Source organism: Brassica napus, chromosome A4 (assembly GCF_020379485.1).
Source record: "Brassica napus cultivar Da-Ae chromosome A4, Da-Ae, whole genome shotgun sequence".
Lineage (NCBI taxonomy): Eukaryota > Viridiplantae > Streptophyta > Magnoliopsida > Brassicales > Brassicaceae > Brassica > Brassica napus.
The window spans coordinates 14,035,513-14,052,525 of record NC_063437.1 but is presented as its reverse complement, the minus strand read 5'-3'; the positions used below and the strand labels follow the sequence as shown (position 1 = coordinate 14,052,525).

Here is a 17,013-nt window from a genome sequence, read left to right as displayed (position 1 = left end):
TGCCTCTACAGTTCCTCAAACCGGCGTCCCCGGCGTCTATCACTCAATCTTCGAGTCTCTCCGTCTTGGTAGTAGTAGTCAGAACATAATCTCTGGCCTCCCCCGCTTTTGGAATTCCCTAAACTTCAAGAAAGACAAGGAGTTTATGGGAATCACAGTTCTCTTCCTTGATGAAAAGGTAAGTTAATCTTCGATCCATCACAGTTATTTAACATAATTGTTTTTAATAGATTTTCTCATTCTTTGTTGAATAATATTATTTGTAGATACCGTGATTTATGGGTTTATTCCCGCTAGACGTGCTAATCATTACATGTCATCTTTGAAAGCATGTTCCATTGTGAAAGTCGATCGTTTTGAGGTTGCTAAGTGCTCAAGCATGTACAACATAACTGATCATCCATTCCTCATTCGTATCATCTCACCAACCATTATTGATGAAGTCATCACGAGTGCTCCTCAGATAATCTCCAGTCATAATTAGATTGTTCGAAAATCTCCAAGTGATTGCAAATACAAACCTAAAACTCTCATGTATATTATCATATTGCATCTGAGTTTATATTTTGTTTCAGTATCATAACTGATATTTAAACTCGCAGATATAGTTGGGCAAATCCGTTTTGTCCAGTGCTTTGACCTCACCAAAAAAACAACTCGAGTCGTTATCTGGCTCCTCATTGATCCGTAAGAAACACACAATTCCCTTTATATTACTGTCTATATTGTGCTAACATCAATAATCAAAAATATTTTCTACCCAAGATATGTGGTCGTCTATTTATCTCCCTTACTTGTCAAACTAATTTTACACAAACTTTTTTTACAGCTTAAAAGAAACCACAACAACCCAAACAATCAAAACACCAAAAACTAGAATCCCAAAAAGATGAATCATTAATGATCACCTTTTTTTCTTGTCTAAACTTACAAATAAACTTCAAAACAAATATACCAAACTAATCACCTTAACTAAAACTCAACGACACAATACATTGAGTCAGCTAAACAAATACAAACTACTCGGCCATCTATTTAACAATTTACAAACTTACTTTCGTAGATGCTTACGAAGAAGATAAAAATGACAACCAAAATCGGTGAAATTACCTAAACAAAAAAGCAGAGTAAGTTACAAACTCTGATAAATACAACTAACAATGATTAATTTTTGTTTACATATTACCCATCAAATAAAAGAGAAACAAACACAACCACACCAGGAGATACAAGAGACAATCCCGACAGACACAAAGGCGGCAACAACATCTCCACCTGTTCACTCATCTGGTCTTATGAAAATAGCTTGTCCAGTCTCAACAGACCAATGCTATTGTTTTCTTATGAGAAATACATATATTTGTTTAAAACTCATTACAACCCAAATACTCAAAATTATCACTCATTTTATAATTATTTCTACAAGTCTTCATGTATTTGTTTTAAAGGTCGGATAAAAGCAACAAGTTAAAAAAAAACATATAACAAACATAATAAAGATAATAAAAATTATTACTTAATACACACAACCTACATAACTAAATTAGAGAAAAAAATATCCAGAAACAAAAGGTACTCTCAACAATCTTAATATAATTTAATTTATGTACTCTCAACAGTACAAAAGACAAATTAAAAAGACAAACAAACAATAAGTCTCAGTGACACTACAAGCAACACCACGAACTATATCAATCATATTACTAACACAGTTTAATCTTTCATAAGTGAAAAACAATGTATACACAGTTCATCATCACAACTCTAATCCAATAACAATAAAAAAACTTGAAAAACAATGATCAATCCAAAACGCAAAATTCACAGCTATAACAACCCTAGCAAATACAAGAACTCTGTTCACAACTCCGCGCTTGCGCGGAGACAATGCCCCTAGTTCTATAAATATGGTAGTTGGCATATTGTATGTATAAATACAGTATTTGAATTATATAGTAATTTTTAAATAAATTAATTATGATTAATATATGTATGTTGTGTGTAATTATTATGTTATCAAATTGATGGTGTAGCAAAGTAAAACAACAAGAAAAATATTTTCCACCAACGATTCAAATTATTGAGAAGAATGGAACCACCATTGGAAACGACTATTCTCAACTTTATGAACTTCATGAGTTTGTACCAGCATTGTCATTCATCTTAGATCACAATATCACACCATGGACCATATCAGAGGTGATATCAGTCTGAATTTAGGTTAAACCATGTCATTCTATTTAAATAGAAGTTGTCATTGTCTTCGCACCTAGTGCCCAATAATATATATGCATAAACACTGCAACAAGTTGAAAAATTAAACTAACACAAAAGAGCTCTCATGTATCCTTTTGAAGCATTAGAGATGAAAGATCACTACCACCACCACCATTATTCATCGTCGGAGTTTGTTCATTCCGACGCCTCCGCTTCCCATAACTACTATTAACCGCCACCTCTTGCCATCCTCCAAACGTCAAATTACTAGAAAACGTATCCTTCACACTCTCCATCACTTCCCTCTCTACCGGAGACAATCTCTCCATCGAAATCCCTGAAGCAGCTTCCTCAAACTCCCTCATACACGCAATCTACACAAAAACCAAATACAAAATCAACTTCCGCTAGTTCCAAAAATACCAAAATGATCCATCCTTTTTTCCTTACCATATTCATGACTTGGTTCTCAAGAAACGCTTCTCTGTTTAGTTTGGTGATACTTATCCGAGCGTACCACTCCATGTAAGCTCCATCATCCACTACATTGCCACCTCCAGAACTGTCCACGATATGGTCTCCACGCTCAGCCCATTCCTCGCACGCTGCAGTCATTGACGTGTCCAAGTCATCAAGCCGCCGGTTCTTCCTGTCGCGGCGTTTCACTTTCTGAGGTATCGGCTGTCGTTTCCCAAACTGCCTCAAACACCTGTCAGGAAAATGCAACTCAATCTTCTCGAAACATACAAGAGTCGTCTTCGATCTTCCTAGACTCAGCTTGGCTTTAACATGAGGAGGGATCATGTTCTCATATCTTTCATACGGGCACCAACAGATCTGCATCTTCACAACACTCAAAAATCAACAACCGGTCCTAGGCCAAGCCTGATGAAACATTCGTCTCTGTCCCCCAAAATTTTTGAAAAAAAAAAAATTCAGGCCCCAAACTATTAAAATCTTTACTAAATCGTCTACGGCCCCTAACTACAAACATTCTTAAAAGATGAACTGATGAGGTGTTTGTTACCTTGGTTGGATCTAGATCATCAAGCTCTCTCCGGTACTCAGAGAGATCAGTTTTGGATCTACTTCCTTTACCTTTCCACAACAGAGCGAGCGGGAAACTCGCTTCGGCCTTCTCCGGCCTACCAATATCCAAATGAAAGTAACTCCAACACTACACATACACACACACACGAAACAATCAAAACCAAGAACTCAAAAGGCTCTACATTAAAACGAGCAAAAACCAAACCTGAAGCAACGTCAAGCATCCACAAATATTACTCTGAGACTTAAGCGACGCGTTACCAAGCGCCCTATAAAGACAAGCCAACGCAGCAGCTCCCCAAGCGTACCTCCCAGCTCGATCAAAATCCTCAAACAAAGGCAAATACTTCACCGAGACTTTATCACCATCAGTAGTAGCGAAGATCGTACTCCCAATCAGATACAAAAGATAAGCCCGAGTGTGACACTTCACAACGTCGGAAGAAGCGTCTTCAGGACACTCGGAGAACGTTCTCTTGAGCCAGTTAAGCTTCACCCTCGAGCAGTTCACTTCCTTGTTGGCTGCAGACGGGAGCTTCCCGAGGAGTCTCCCACACATGTCCATCGCAGCCTCGTCGCCTACTTTGGGACCCACGACGGGGTCTCCGTCGATCTGGAGGCCGAGGACTAAGGATACTTCGTCGAGGGTGATCGTCGTTTCGCCTAAGGGGAGATGGAATGTGTTGGTTTCTCTTCTCCACCGCTCGACGAGAGCGGAGATTAGAGAGTTGTTTAGAGTCATTGGGCCGATTCTGCGGAAGAGGCCGAAGCCTGCTTTGTCGACGAGCTTGGTTTGTTGGTCTGTGAGCTTCCATTGGTGGAGGAGTGAAGTGTGTTCTTGGCAACGGAGGAGACCTCGTTCCTGTTGGGAAGAAAGAGATGAGATTTGAAATTGAATTGAAAATTGAAAGATAAAAGGGAGTTCGGACAGGAACCTGTGCTTCCCAGACAGCAGATGAAACATGGAGTTCTTGTTCGTACAGTACAGATGGATCAACGGGTCCGACATCAATATCCATGGAGGATGCAGATGAAGAAGAAGTAGTTTGGGGAAGGAAAGCTAATTGTACCCTAGATTCGACTCGGTGTCTGGGTCATATCAGCTGTAACCAGTTATTTTGGGTTGGTTAAGTTTAACCGAATATGTGAACCATGGTAATGGATTGTTCAATTTAGACTATAACCGAAACAAAACCAAAATAACATCCAAAAGTGAGCTATCTGAGTTAAACCGAGTATGTGAACCAACACCCTTCAGGTAGAATATGGATGCCACGGATGATGCATAAGTTCATTCATGTCGGTCTTTCACGCAACTTAAATTTAGATCATTATCACGCATTAGTTAGCGATTACAGTACAAAACATGTTGTGCCAATTTTTCAATTTTTTCGGCTCCTACAAAACATACATTAGTTAAGACCTAAGACTAGAGCATCAGTGTGGCTGATGATGAGTGATGAAGTAGTAGCGTTTCGATAATCCTAGTTAGTCTTCCGCTTGATGGATATGTAACACTCGCGGCAAGGCAACATACATGAAGGAACCAACCAAAAATGCGCACGTGGTGGTTCATTGCTCACTTCACGGACTCTTTGGAGGTTTGAGTTAAACGACAAGTAATCACCGGAATCTAAAGATAGCTTCAGTTGGTAGGAGAACTTGTCTGTTCCTGGTCCAATACAGCAGGCATAGAACATCCGACCGTCTGGCATGTCGAACCACTCCACAACCACAACTTCTCCTTCTCCTTCTCCTTCCGTAGTCCGTTCCTTGAGAATGATCCTCTTAGCCACGGAGATAAGCAAACGCATGACCGTTCCACATTTAAACATGCTCAAGGAAAAGGACACGCCATCAACGCTAGGTGCCGCAATGATGTGTTCAGTAACGCTGTGTTTACATAAATCCTTGAAGGAGCAAGTAAAGTCACAGCTGCTAAAAGGGCAAGTACGCTGGGTGAAAGGACAATGATTGACATGTGCTGATGTTTCAGAACAAGAGACGACCACGGAGCAACCAGCATTGGGACATGGAACTCTAAGTAGTTCAATAACCCGCTCCATGGCTCTGTTTCGGGAAAGAGTGGGTAAGGAGCATGTTGCACACTTCTGGCTCAACTTTTCACAGCAAGTAGAGCATACTATATGGCCATTATCACACTATAAAAAGAAGACAATGTGAGAGGAGAAGTGCGGTTGAGGTAGAAACAGATTGAGAAATGTAACCTGGAAGATGGGGATGGTGAGGGGATGAAAGCAAATGGGACAGTCTGTAACATCCAGATCCAGCAGCGTCGCAATGCGTTCGGTCGGAGAACGTTGCCTCTTTTGCGAAGTTGTTCTGTTGGTGCGTACAATCGGTCGGTCGTCGTCGGACTCTCCGCTCACCATTTTCGAGAGAGAAGTCTCAGAGACAAGCGTCGTTGGTCAATCCAAAGAGCTCTGCATCTCGAAGCCCTAGCTGATAGTCTTGGTTCCGTTTGTTGTTCAGGCCCATTTAAACTACAGTAACGGGCTCTGTATCTTGAAGCCCATTACAGTTTCTTCTGCTTTTCACTTCATTCTTCTTCGTTATTTTCTCTTTCTGAATTTTAAGGCGACAAATGTCTTCACAGTTATCCGAGTGTTTCTGACTTTGTCTTTTCTCCTGAGCAGAGATCGTATTCTCCACTAAGCTTAACAGGTTATTTTCTTCCCCAACATTTCAGGCTTTTTGTAGGGTTTAGCTTCATTCCTCTGTGTGGCTATGTTTTCAAATTGTTAGCTTTGTCTTCTTCCCGTGTAGTAAAAATACAGACGTTTCTAGGGTTCTGTCTTGTTTTAGCGATCAAAACTCTGTCTTTTCTTTCTCTGGGGTTTTGTCATGTTCAACATTTCAACTCTTTTCTATTGTTTTGTAAAAGGTGATGGACAGAATCAGTGGACTATCCGACGAGTTACTGGCCAGGATACTAACCTTTGTTCCGACAAAAGTTGCTGTCTCCACCAGCATTTTATCTAAACGATGGGAGTTTCTTTGGACGTGGGTGCCTAAACTGGAGTTCGTGGATAACAAGTACGAATCATACCTTGCAATTAAGGATTTCATCAACAAGAATCTGCCGTTACTCAAAGCTCCCGTCATAGAGAGCTTCCTCCTCAAATGTTGTTCATCATTTTTTCAACCTGAGGATATCACTCAGTGGGTTGCAACTACGGTTTCTCGCCGCATCGTTGAGCTAGATATCGACTGTGTATACTGTTGGTCGGGAGATCCTTGTTTGTTATTGCCGAGCAGCTTGTTTACCTGCGAATCTCTAGTGACTTTGAAACTCAACGGCGAGATGATTCTGTTGGATGTTCCTCGGACTATCTCTCTACCTTCGTTGAAAACTCTGCATCTTGGATGTGTTACTTACTCAAAAGAAGATACTTTCCGACTGCTTTTGTCCTACTGCCCTGTTCTTGAAGATCTGGTTATTAGACGAAGTGGGCATGACAATGCGAAAGCGATAGTTGTTATCAGCCCTTCCTTGCAGAGGCTAACCTTACCGTTAGATGGTGGAACTTCTTCGTCTGATGAGTTTGTTATAGTAACCCCTTCTCTGAAGTATTTCAATGTTGAGGATTACAATGGGAGGCACTCTTACTTTGTCGCTCATATGCGTAAGGTTGAAGAGGCAGATATCACTGTTGATGAATATCTTGAGATGGTCTTTGAATCGATCACATCTGTCAAACGCCTTTCGCTTTGCGTCTTGTTCGACTTTGAGGAAAGGGTATATTCTTCTATCAACTTCAAGTACACAATCTCTATTATGTAATTTTACTTGCCTTTTGTTATTACATTGCATCTCATGTGTGCAGTATATGTATCATGATGGTATATTCTTTAGTCAGCTTGAACATCTGAAGTTAGGTGTAAGCTTTGATTATTGGTCCAAGTTTCTTTTTCGGTTGCTCCGGGATGCTCCTAAGCTGCGAGTCCTCAAACTCTACGTCTATGTAAGTTTCTTCCTTTTGACTAATTTTCTGTATTCTTTGTTGTAGTCTTCATATATAGTTCTCTCTTTCTTTCTTTTTTTTGTTTAACTCAAGAGTGGTGGACGTTTCAAGAAGTATGAGCCGATTAGCTGGAACAATGACCCCAGTGCTGTTCCTACATGTGTGCTGGAGAGCCTTGAAACTTTCGAGTTTGCAGACTACAGGGGAATGCAAGAAGAGAGAGACTTCGTGAGTTTTATCATCAAAAATGCTTGTCACTTGAAGTCCTCAACAATCACGCCTTGTACCAGAATGGAAACTTGTTCCTCAACAGATAGTTCTGATGATTAAGGTGATTATGAATTTGTTAGGCTTGTTTTGTTTTGTTGTCCAAGAACAGTTAGGAGCTTATATCATGTGTTGATTCTACACTACTGTCTTTTTTTTGGAACACATTTCTACACTACTGTCTTTTTTTTTAAATGTTTTTCAAGTGTTATTATTTTCGGTTTGGTTAGCTTTTGTCTCTTATTGGTCGAAGTTACTCTTCTGGCTGTTCCCTGTTTTTCTGACTAAAAGCAATCTACGTTGTGAGTGAAGAAGTCGTAGCTTCTTCATGATCCTAGTAAGGCTCCCCGCTTGATGGTTATGAAAAACATGTAGTCAGGGCACGTGGATGAAGGAACAAACATAACAGACCCACCTGGTAGTTCATTGCTTACTTCACGGACTCTTTCGAGTTTTGATCTAGAAGACAAACGCTTACCGGAAGCTGGAAACAGATCGAATTTGTAGGCGTAATCGTTTGTTCCTGGTCCAATACAGCTAGCATATATAATTCGACCTTGAGGCATCTCGAAACACTCCACAACCACAATTTCTCCTTCTCCTTCTCTAGTCTCTTCCTTGAGAATGATCCTCTTACCACTTAAGGGTCTTCTTATAAACATGGCCGTTCCATATTCAAACGTGTCTGAGGACTCGCAGTGTTAAGCAGCAACGAAGTGTTCATATAAATCCTTGAAGGAGCAAATGAAGTCGCAGCTGCTAAAAGGGCAAGGACGGTGGGTGTAAGCACAATGCTTTACATGTGTTGATGTTTCATCATAAGGGACAGCCTCGGATCAACCAGCATTTGGACATGGAACTGTAAGTAGCTCAAGAATCCGTTCCAAAGCTCTGTTGCGGGATGCCATGGTTAAGGAGCATGTTGCACATTTTTTACTCAACTTTCCCCAGCAAGAAGAGCATGCTATATGACCATTCTCACACTATATATGTTAAAAAAAAAAAGAGAGTTTATGATTAAAAAACTATTTATGAGAGGAGAAGTGCAGTTTCAGGGGTGTGAAATGTCAACCTGACCAACTCTAGTTAATCCATCTGGAAACCCTAACTGATTGTCTGATTCCATTTGGCCTTTTTATTTTTATTATTTTTTCTCCTTCAATATTAAAACCCAAAACAAGATAGCAAAACGACGTCTCTACAACACGGTCGCAAACTAGAAGATGAAGAAACATACGTTTGTAGAAAAGCTTCACGCAGCATATAGACAATTAAAAAAAAAACATAACCAAAGATTGGTGAGAGACAAAGAAGTAGGATGAAGCATCAAAAGCAGAGCGGAGCAGCAGCTTCCCCATTCAGTCGTCAGCCTTTCCAGCACCGAAAGGGTCATGATTCGGACCCAACTCCTCTCCCATATGGCGCTGCACCAGCCTGGAAAGATCAGACATGACCTTAGCCTCACGCTTGGCTTTCTCCTCATAGTTAAACATAGCCAACGCACGTTTGTCTTCAGCACTGTAAACCTGGTTCTCTTTCCTGATACGAATAGCATTCATCCTTTGATGCCTACTCCCACTCATGACATACCCAAGATCCTCAAACCTCTGAATCTCATCAGCGTTAAGACCCACTTCTCCTCTACGTGGGATACGTTTCCCTTGCTGAACGTACTGTGCTATAGCGTCTCCTTCACCGGGTCTTAACGCAGGACCGTAGCCCCTATGTCCTTCAGCTTTAGGACCCACCTCAGCTTCTTCATCTTCTTCAGGAGCTAAAGATTTCTTCTTTGATTCATTATTAACCATCTCTCTGAGCTTCTTCAACTCCTCCTCTTCACCAAGCTCAGTATCCTTCACCTTTTCTTCAAGTTTCGCCTTCAGATCAGTGTCAGTACCATCGCCTGACAGCTTCTTCCGCCTCTTGCTACGTTCTTCCCCAGAAGCACTCCTATGTCCTCGCTTCTTTGTGCTTGTTTTCTTCTTCTTACTTGTTCTACGTCCCCTATCTTCCTCGTCGCCTGAGAGGAGCTTCTTCTTCCGCCTCTTGATCTTTGACTCGGTGTGTTGTTGTTCATCACCACTAATCTCAGATTCAGAATCACTGTATCTTCTCTTCTTCCTAATACTTGTGCTATCATAAGAAGATCTCCTAGAGCTCTTACTCTTAATCTTCCTTCTACTACGTTGTCTCCTCCTATCTTCCTCATCAGAATCACTCTCTACAGATTCGCTATCGCTATCATAAGATCTCCTCCCCCTACGCTTCCTAGATCGATCAGTTTCAGATTGCGAATTACCAGAATCAGATTCGCCTTTGGCTTTCGGCAGGTTATCATCATCATCATGATCCCTCTCGTCCTCGTTCGGATCTCTCGGCGTGTTCCTCATCTTGATGCGTTTGAGCTTCCGGTACTCCTCGTAGCTCAGCCCCGATGATGAGTCCCATCCTCTACGCCGATCTTCATAAACTTCCCCTTGATTCTTCATCCCTAGGGCGTCGACGACGAGAGTATCTTTCCACCTTATAACTCCAGCTAACATTTGGCCTTTTTATTTAACTGTGGGCTTTTTTATTTAATTGTGGCTTTTTACTTTTTACTAAACATGTATTATTTATTATTGAGCTAAGAAATTACTGGGATTTTATTTCTTCTGCCTTTAATTTGAAAACCCATTACCTAAATTAGTCTCCACCAATTCGAATCAGGTGAATATATAAAATTCTTTTGGACGTTTTTTTTCTAATATATGTTAAATTTATTCAAAATAAATTAGTTTTTTTTACAGCAATGCATCATGTTTTTTTTTTGAAAAATTAGCAATCTCAAAAACCTATCATATTGCGACCAACATTTTTGATGAGCGATTCAAGATATTACTCGCTTCCCTCTTTTCTGTCCGCATCTGAAGCTGATGGTCTGTCTTGAAATTGTGGAGAAGATGAATGTAGTGACAAATTTCTAGCGGTTGAAACTTGGCATCAACTCATTGGGCGCAAGGTAGAGGTTCAGTGGAATAAAGTCGTCTGGTTTCCTCAAGGCATTCTTCGTTATGTTTTCATTACTTAGCTGGCTGTAAAAGATAGACTTGCAACAGGTCATCGTACTCGACAACCGAATCAGACTTGTTTTCTGTGGAGAATAGGATGAGAGGCGTGATCACCTCTTCTTTGCATGTCCTTATACTTTCACGCTTTGGTTACTGAGTGGTGGGGCAATCTGTTTGGCTTGGACCCACCTGGACTGGGATACAACAATGCATCGTCTACTCACAGGTTTGTTTGATCGTCGCGCCTTCACATCCTGTAGAGACTGGTCCTGCAGGTCACTATTTATTTGGTTAGCTTTTGTCTCTTATTGGTTGAAGTTACCATCTGTTAATTGGCTTTGGCCCTTTGGGGTTCACAACTACAGAGTATTGACAAATGCATGCTTTCACAGTTCTTCAAGCATTTCTGATTTGTCTTGTGATTCAGAAAGCAGAACGTTTCTCTTATTTGTTTGGCATATGACTAATATGAAATTAGGTCCACATCACACATTAATTTTTAAAGTGTTAGATGATATAGTTAACAAAGGGAACCTAATAAAAAAAAAGTAGATGTTGCATTAGATATACATTTCCTGATTGTAATTTTTCCAAAAGAAGAACACTCAAAAGCTCCTTTTCAAACTCTTAAGCACAAACATATATAGAGTAGGTAAGTGCGTGGCTTATATTGAAGAAGTGGTAGCTTCTTCATGATCCTAGCAAGTCTCCTCTCTTGATGGTTATGAAAAACTTGTAGTCAGGGCACGTGAATGAAGGAACAAACATAACAGACCCACCTGGTAGTTCATCGCTTACTTCACCGACTCTTTCGAGTTTTGATTCAGAAGACAAACGCCTACCCGAAGCTGGATACAGCTCGAATTTACTGGAGAACACGTCTGTTCCTGGCCCAATACAGCTAGCATATATAATTCGACCTTGAGGCATCTGGAAACACTCCACAACAACAATTTCTCCTCCTCCTCCTCCTTCTGTAGTCTCTTCCTTGAGAATGATCCTCTTACCACATAAGGGTGTTATAAACACTTGCGTTCCACATTCAAACATGCGAGAGGACTGGTAGTGTTTAGCAGCAAAGCAGTGTTCATATAAATCCTTGAAGGAGCAAATAAAGTCACAGCTGCTAAAAGGGCAAGGACGGTGGGTGTAAGCACAGTGCTTTACATGTGTTGATGTTTCAGCATAAAGGACAGTCGCGGAGCAACCATCATTTGGACAAGGAACTGTAAGTAGCTCGAGAATCCGTTCCAAAGCTCTGTTGCGGGAAGCCATGGTTAAGGAGCATGTTGCACATTTCTGACGCAGCTTTCCGCAGCAAGTAGAGCATGCTACATGACCATTCTCACACTATATGTCAAAAATAAGATTATGATTAATAAACTAATTTATGAGATGAGGAGAAGAGCAATTCAGGGATGAGAAATGTTAACCTGAAAGATGGGAATGGTGAGAGAATCGAAGCAAACGGGACAGTCCGTAGCATCCAGATCCAGCAGCGTCCCGGTGCGTTTCTTCTTCTCCTCAGATTCGGTGGAAGTACGTTGCCTCTTTTGCGAACTACTGTCGGTCAGTCTCATCTCGTCCTCGGAGCAACCTTCCATTTCGAGATTGGCAAGGCTCGTTGTCGATCTGACTAGCCAACTCCAGTTAGTAATCTGTCTGGAAACCCTAGCTGATTGTCCGGTTCTATTTGGGCTTTTTATTTAATTTTTGGGTTTTTACTTTTTACTAAACATGTAGTATTATTGAGCTAATAAATCAGCGTGCTTTTAGGCTAAAATATTCTCCCCCAATTTCGAATCAAGTGAATTTAAATTTCTTTTGCACGTTAGTAGAAATTGATGTTAGATATGATCGAAATATCTGGCAGAATACAGTTATTTTTCAAGTGTTGACAAAAAAAGAGAGATATTTTTCAAATACTAATTATGGAAGTGTCTATTTTCTTAAACTCCCATTTCAAAGGTAACTAGAGTTTTTGATCCGCGTACACATGCATGTGTTAGTTTATTTATAAATGAATATTTATTTGTACATGTGATAATATATATTTTAAAATTTACCTGTTTAATTTTTTTTTAATATGACATTACTAAACACAATAATTTTATAGTTTATATTGAGTAGTTTTATTTTATCATGTAAACCTTTAATTATATCATCCATTTATTTAGAATACGACTTGTAAAGTCACACAGATGTATTTTTATTTTTTATGGATCAAAATTTTATGATTATATATAATAAAATTGTTGTATAAATTATTTTTATGGATCAAGATTTTATGATTTTGTATATTAAAATTGTTGTATACTATTTATTATGTATATGTGGAATTAGTAAAATAATTACCATATAATATATGTAATTACAAAATGTATATATTGAATTAATTATTTTCAAACACACATATGTATAATAAAATAGGAAAAGATAAATAATACTAAAAGCTAGGTTTATTAATTATTGTTGCCATAATTTTTAGTTAGAATTTGATTTTGGAAATGTATTAATTAAAGAGAAAAAGACAAAAAATCCTAAAAAGTAGGTTAATTAATAACTTCAATTGCATGCTATTGTAAATAAGTTGAAAAACTAAGGGTTATTTTATTTTTGTATTTCTGTTTTAATAATATAGAAAATATAAATTACAGTCATCAATTTGGGATAACAGTTGCTTCTTCCGGCTGTTCCAATTTTTCTGTGTACAAGCAACCTACGGTGTTCTCTTATTACCGAGTGCTATTAGGCTTGTCTTAATGTCCTAAACAATTAGGTTTTTACTTTGAATGTGAACCTGCTCTTGAACGAAATATCTTCATGACTTCATATCATTTGTTTAATTCTACTACTGTCTGGTTAAAAATGGTTGTATGTTGCATATATTGCTATTTTAACCACATGTAAGAAAAGAGAAACGATCCCACGTTTATACTCAAATTCAAGAATCCAACACAAATCCTCTCACAATTCTATTAGATTGGAAGAAAGAAACTCATAAAATAATTATAAATAACAAAAGGACAAGTAAATAGAGTCGATCTGGAACATAAAAACACTAACGGGTCTTGTGGGGTTTAGAGATTTTCTTCTTTCTCTTCTTGACAGATTTGGGTGTCTTGTTCTTCCTAGCCTCTCTCTTCTCTTCTTTTACTTTCTTCTTGTGCTCTTTCCTTGCTGCTTTCTTGTCTTCAGGACCCAACTCCTCTTCACTCTCACTTCCACTTTCCTCTTCTTCGTTTTCACTTTCTTCTTCTCCTTCTCCTTTTTCTTCCTCTTTTCCCTCTTCAACATCAACCTTTACTAGCTGCTCATCTACTTTAGGAAGAGCATCCTTAAGCCCCGTTATTGTTTGGTACAACATGTCTCCTGTGTCCTGCCCGCTTGTTATCTTCTCCACATCAGCTTCCGGGTTCTTCACAGCGTCCAGAGACTTCGGTATGTATGACTGATCACCATAACGACCAAAACAATAAGATTGAAATAATCTTTCAGACATTATTTCTAATGACTAGATATATACTTTCACTTACCTTCATGAATACTGAATCCGCGATCTCATCCTCTACGGATAGCTCTCCTCGCTCTATCACTTTCCGTTGGACCTGACAAATATTACGCACTTCATTAGTTTAGCGTAAACGTGAAGGCTTCCACTGGTTAAACGTTACATACCTCTTCCAAATAGCTATCAACATTCTCGTCTGAAATCGTTGGGTCGACTATGAAGTCAAATAGCTCCCTTATGGTCATCACAGCAACACCATGTTTCTTGAAAAAATCCTGCACGTGAAATGTCGAAATAAAACTGCATGAGATACCATTATCCAGTCAAATCAAGTATTGTTAAAATCGTCAAGCACTTACTGAAACGTGGTCACAATCTTCCCGTAGAAAAGTGAGGGCAAGAGGATGGTCCAGGTCCACAGATTGTGAAACATCAATTATATAAAGGTGCCCCTGAGAAAAGATCAAGATAACATCAATAAGTGAGTCATGTAAACCCAAAAGAGGTACTTTAAGAACAAATTAACTCAAAACTCACCTCGAAATAAAGAATGTTATACTCACTGAGATCTCCATGAACCAGTTTGCACTTCTGATACAATGTTCTCATTTGGATTATCAACTGTACACAAAAAAAAATCAATACGAAAAGATGTCAGCAAAACCTCGTTATGATAGCAATGAGACCATAAAGATATTAAGACACTCGCATACCTCTAGATAAGACTCGCGTAACTTGTCTAGTGATAGTGCAGCATCCTTGAGACGCGGTGCAGCCCAGCCATCTCTTCCTGCAAATTTATATAATAAAATAAAATAAAAATCTTAGTTTGACTAGCTAACTGAAAAATATATACTTCATCATTTCTCTGTTTGAAACAAGTGAAATCATACATGAAATCAGAGTGAAAAAGATGAGAATTCTTGAATAAGTGACCAAAACAACAGATAATGCATCAGAGCGTACCAATAAACTCCATGACAAGAACATGAAGTCGTAGAAGTATGGGAACTGGACATCTAATTCCTGCTGCCTGAAGCCTGCCAATGAAATATGTATACATATAAAACTAAGGATTATGTTTGGAAAACAAGATATGTTAACCTACAGTTATCATGTTTCATATGTACTAAGTGTACTACCAAAATTCCTTATTCTAATTTCACTCATGTCTTAAAATGTAGCACACACCAATAACGAACTGTATGTAGATTTTTTTACCTCTTAAGATTTCTGTGTTCTTTCTCAGCCCAGGTCTTCACCATCTTCCGGGGATTATGCTTACAGTAGCCATGTCTGAAACGGTAATCTCCTTGTACATATCGATCTCGATCCCTAGAATCATCAAAAGTTGAAAACAGCGTTTCAAAGGGTCAATAACAATATGGTCTCAAAGTCCAAAACTTTTGATAAGAACATGTATTAAACTCACTTGAAGACCAGAACTGATGTCTTGTACACTTTTATTGCAAGTTCCGCACCATCAGATTTTGTAGCATGATACACATTAGCCTATAAAAGAGAGAGAGCGCTGTTAACAAACGAATCTATCTATACACGTTGGTGGTGCTACTTAAATAATAATTATCAAAAATGAGTTACATACTTCTTTGCCTGTGGATATACATCCATTAACATCATTAAACACACCACGATTAAGCATCCTAAACAACACCATACGTGTCCTCGGATCAAGCGCCTGGTCAAAACAAAAAACAACATCAGCACATTCCGACAAGATTGGTTTTTTTTTATAACAAAAAAGAAACTTTCACACCTGTTCAACTGTCGCCCTATCTGCTTTATCAGTGTTCCTGCTCCTCCCAATCTCCGTGTCTCTGAGACTCCCACGAATCGCAGTCGTCACAGAGTTCGACATCCCGACCTCGACTCTACCTTCCCACGCCTCCAAAGGGGAAGCTCGGACATGGCTGGAAAGCTTCTGAGCCTTGTTAGAAAGAGGCTGAAGAGCGCCTGAGTTAGGCCTAGCTCCATTTCCGCCGTGGGCGTTGGGACGACGAGCGTGGAGAGAGAAGCCGCCGCCGATGAGCTCGTCGTCGTCTTTGCCGTCGAGCCAGTCTAGAGCTTCGCCTATGTCGGAGTCTGACGAGATAGAAAGATCGGAGTCGTCGTCATCGTCTTCAATATGCTCGTCGTAATCCACAATCGCCGGAGAGATAGTCGGAGGCGGCTCTGCTATAACTTCCTCCATCTTTTTGTTTTGTTTGTTAAGAGAAGCGGCGAGAAAGATTCAGAGGAAGATATCGAAACCCTTTTTTTCTTTATTTATCAGCTACCCTAAACCGGTTTTCAATTAAATTGGTCTAGGTCTTTGGTTCGTGCTCGGTTTGAAAGTTTGGTCGATTTGGCTTTATCCCGTAACAAATTCTATTTGGTTAGATTTGGTTTTGCATTCTATTGGGGGAAAATATAGAATATGAGTAGTACACACAAACAAAAATAGCGATTACTCATTCTACAAAATTAGTTTTGTTATGTTCAGATGTTTTCATTTTGTTAAAGGGTTTGGTATGTTCAGATGTTTTTTTCGTTAAAAAGATAATTTTTATTTAGGGAAATCTGTTTTTTTAGAGCAAAAAAAAGGTAACTATGTCCCTTTAGACTAATCTGTACTACTTTATGTCCTATTAGACTAATTTTTTCGAAAATGGCAGTAATGCCCTTAAAATTGTAATTTTTTGAAAAAGATAAATAATGAGTTCGACAAGCGGGATCGATCGATCCAGATTTACAAGTTACAGTGGATCGCTCGATCCCGATAATTATTCAGAACAAAAAAAAACGCGAAATATATACTGATCGACCTGGTCCATTTCACTCGATCGGCGAAGGTCGATTCCTTACAGATCGACCGATCCACTAAGAATAGATCGATCGATCCCGTGCCCAGGAAAGAATCCCAAATCGATTT

The 17,013-nt window shown here is 39.3% G+C and overlaps 6 protein-coding genes and 1 pseudogene across 7 annotated transcripts; 1 reads left to right on the top strand and 6 right to left on the bottom strand.

Moving 5' to 3' along the window:
- Window positions 1-2,215: 2,215 nt before the first annotated feature.
- On the bottom strand, window positions 2,216-4,419 carry LOC106446711 (protein MAIN-LIKE 1-like). Of its 2 annotated transcripts, none has more exons than XM_013888487.3 (5): window positions 4,203-4,419; window positions 3,473-4,129; window positions 3,245-3,394; window positions 2,668-3,060; window positions 2,216-2,591 (listed from the first exon to the last, which is right to left on the bottom strand). In XM_013888487.3, exons 1-5 carry the CDS (start codon window positions 4,284-4,286, stop codon window positions 2,340-2,342), a joined length of 1,536 nt encoding a protein of 511 aa, XP_013743941.2. In that variant the 5' UTR covers window positions 4,287-4,419; the 3' UTR covers window positions 2,216-2,339. The 2 variants fall into 2 exon arrangements, with proteins under 2 accessions (XP_013743941.2, XP_013743942.2); XM_013888488.3 differs by having other exon boundaries at window positions 2,668-3,054.
- A 103-nt stretch (window positions 4,420-4,522) lies between these two features.
- LOC106449947 (putative E3 ubiquitin-protein ligase SINA-like 9) lies at window positions 4,523-5,815 on the bottom strand. Its single transcript, XM_013891607.3, has 2 exons — window positions 5,496-5,815; window positions 4,523-5,429 (listed from the first exon to the last, which is right to left on the bottom strand). Exons 1-2 carry the CDS (start codon window positions 5,658-5,660, stop codon window positions 4,752-4,754), a joined length of 843 nt encoding a protein of 280 aa, XP_013747061.2. The 5' UTR covers window positions 5,661-5,815; the 3' UTR covers window positions 4,523-4,751.
- Window positions 5,816-5,857: 42 nt separating this feature from the next.
- LOC111197865 (FBD-associated F-box protein At2g26860-like) lies at window positions 5,858-7,749 on the top strand. The gene is made up of 4 exons (XM_048777729.1): window positions 5,858-5,952; window positions 6,173-7,027; window positions 7,116-7,253; window positions 7,347-7,749. The coding sequence occupies exons 2-4, from the start codon at window positions 6,176-6,178 to the stop codon at window positions 7,581-7,583; spliced, it is 1,227 nt and encodes a 408-aa protein (XP_048633686.1). The 5' UTR covers window positions 5,858-5,952; window positions 6,173-6,175; the 3' UTR covers window positions 7,584-7,749.
- Window positions 7,750-7,846: 97 nt separating this feature from the next.
- LOC111215251 lies at window positions 7,847-8,646 on the bottom strand (annotated as a pseudogene).
- LOC106391207 (NF-kappa-B-activating protein) lies at window positions 8,630-10,078 on the bottom strand. The gene has a single exon (XM_022718184.2). The coding sequence runs from the start codon at window positions 10,061-10,063 to the stop codon at window positions 8,879-8,881; it is 1,185 nt and encodes a 394-aa protein (XP_022573905.2). The 5' UTR covers window positions 10,064-10,078; the 3' UTR covers window positions 8,630-8,878.
- A 1,030-nt stretch (window positions 10,079-11,108) lies between these two features.
- LOC106391209 (E3 ubiquitin-protein ligase SINA-like 7) lies at window positions 11,109-12,284 on the bottom strand. Its single transcript, XM_048777730.1, has 2 exons — window positions 12,004-12,284; window positions 11,109-11,920 (listed from the first exon to the last, which is right to left on the bottom strand). The coding sequence occupies exons 1-2, from the start codon at window positions 12,172-12,174 to the stop codon at window positions 11,261-11,263; spliced, it is 831 nt and encodes a 276-aa protein (XP_048633687.1). The 5' UTR covers window positions 12,175-12,284; the 3' UTR covers window positions 11,109-11,260.
- A 1,197-nt stretch (window positions 12,285-13,481) lies between these two features.
- LOC106393960 (serine/threonine-protein kinase RIO1-like) lies at window positions 13,482-16,347 on the bottom strand. Its single transcript, XM_048777728.1, has 11 exons — window positions 15,859-16,347; window positions 15,688-15,780; window positions 15,514-15,593; window positions 15,303-15,416; window positions 15,048-15,121; window positions 14,795-14,871; window positions 14,619-14,702; window positions 14,441-14,533; window positions 14,249-14,356; window positions 14,107-14,178; window positions 13,482-14,021 (listed from the first exon to the last, which is right to left on the bottom strand). Exons 1-11 carry the CDS (start codon window positions 16,291-16,293, stop codon window positions 13,632-13,634), a joined length of 1,620 nt encoding a protein of 539 aa, XP_048633685.1. The 5' UTR covers window positions 16,294-16,347; the 3' UTR covers window positions 13,482-13,631.
- Between the last annotated feature and the right edge of the window lie 666 nt (window positions 16,348-17,013).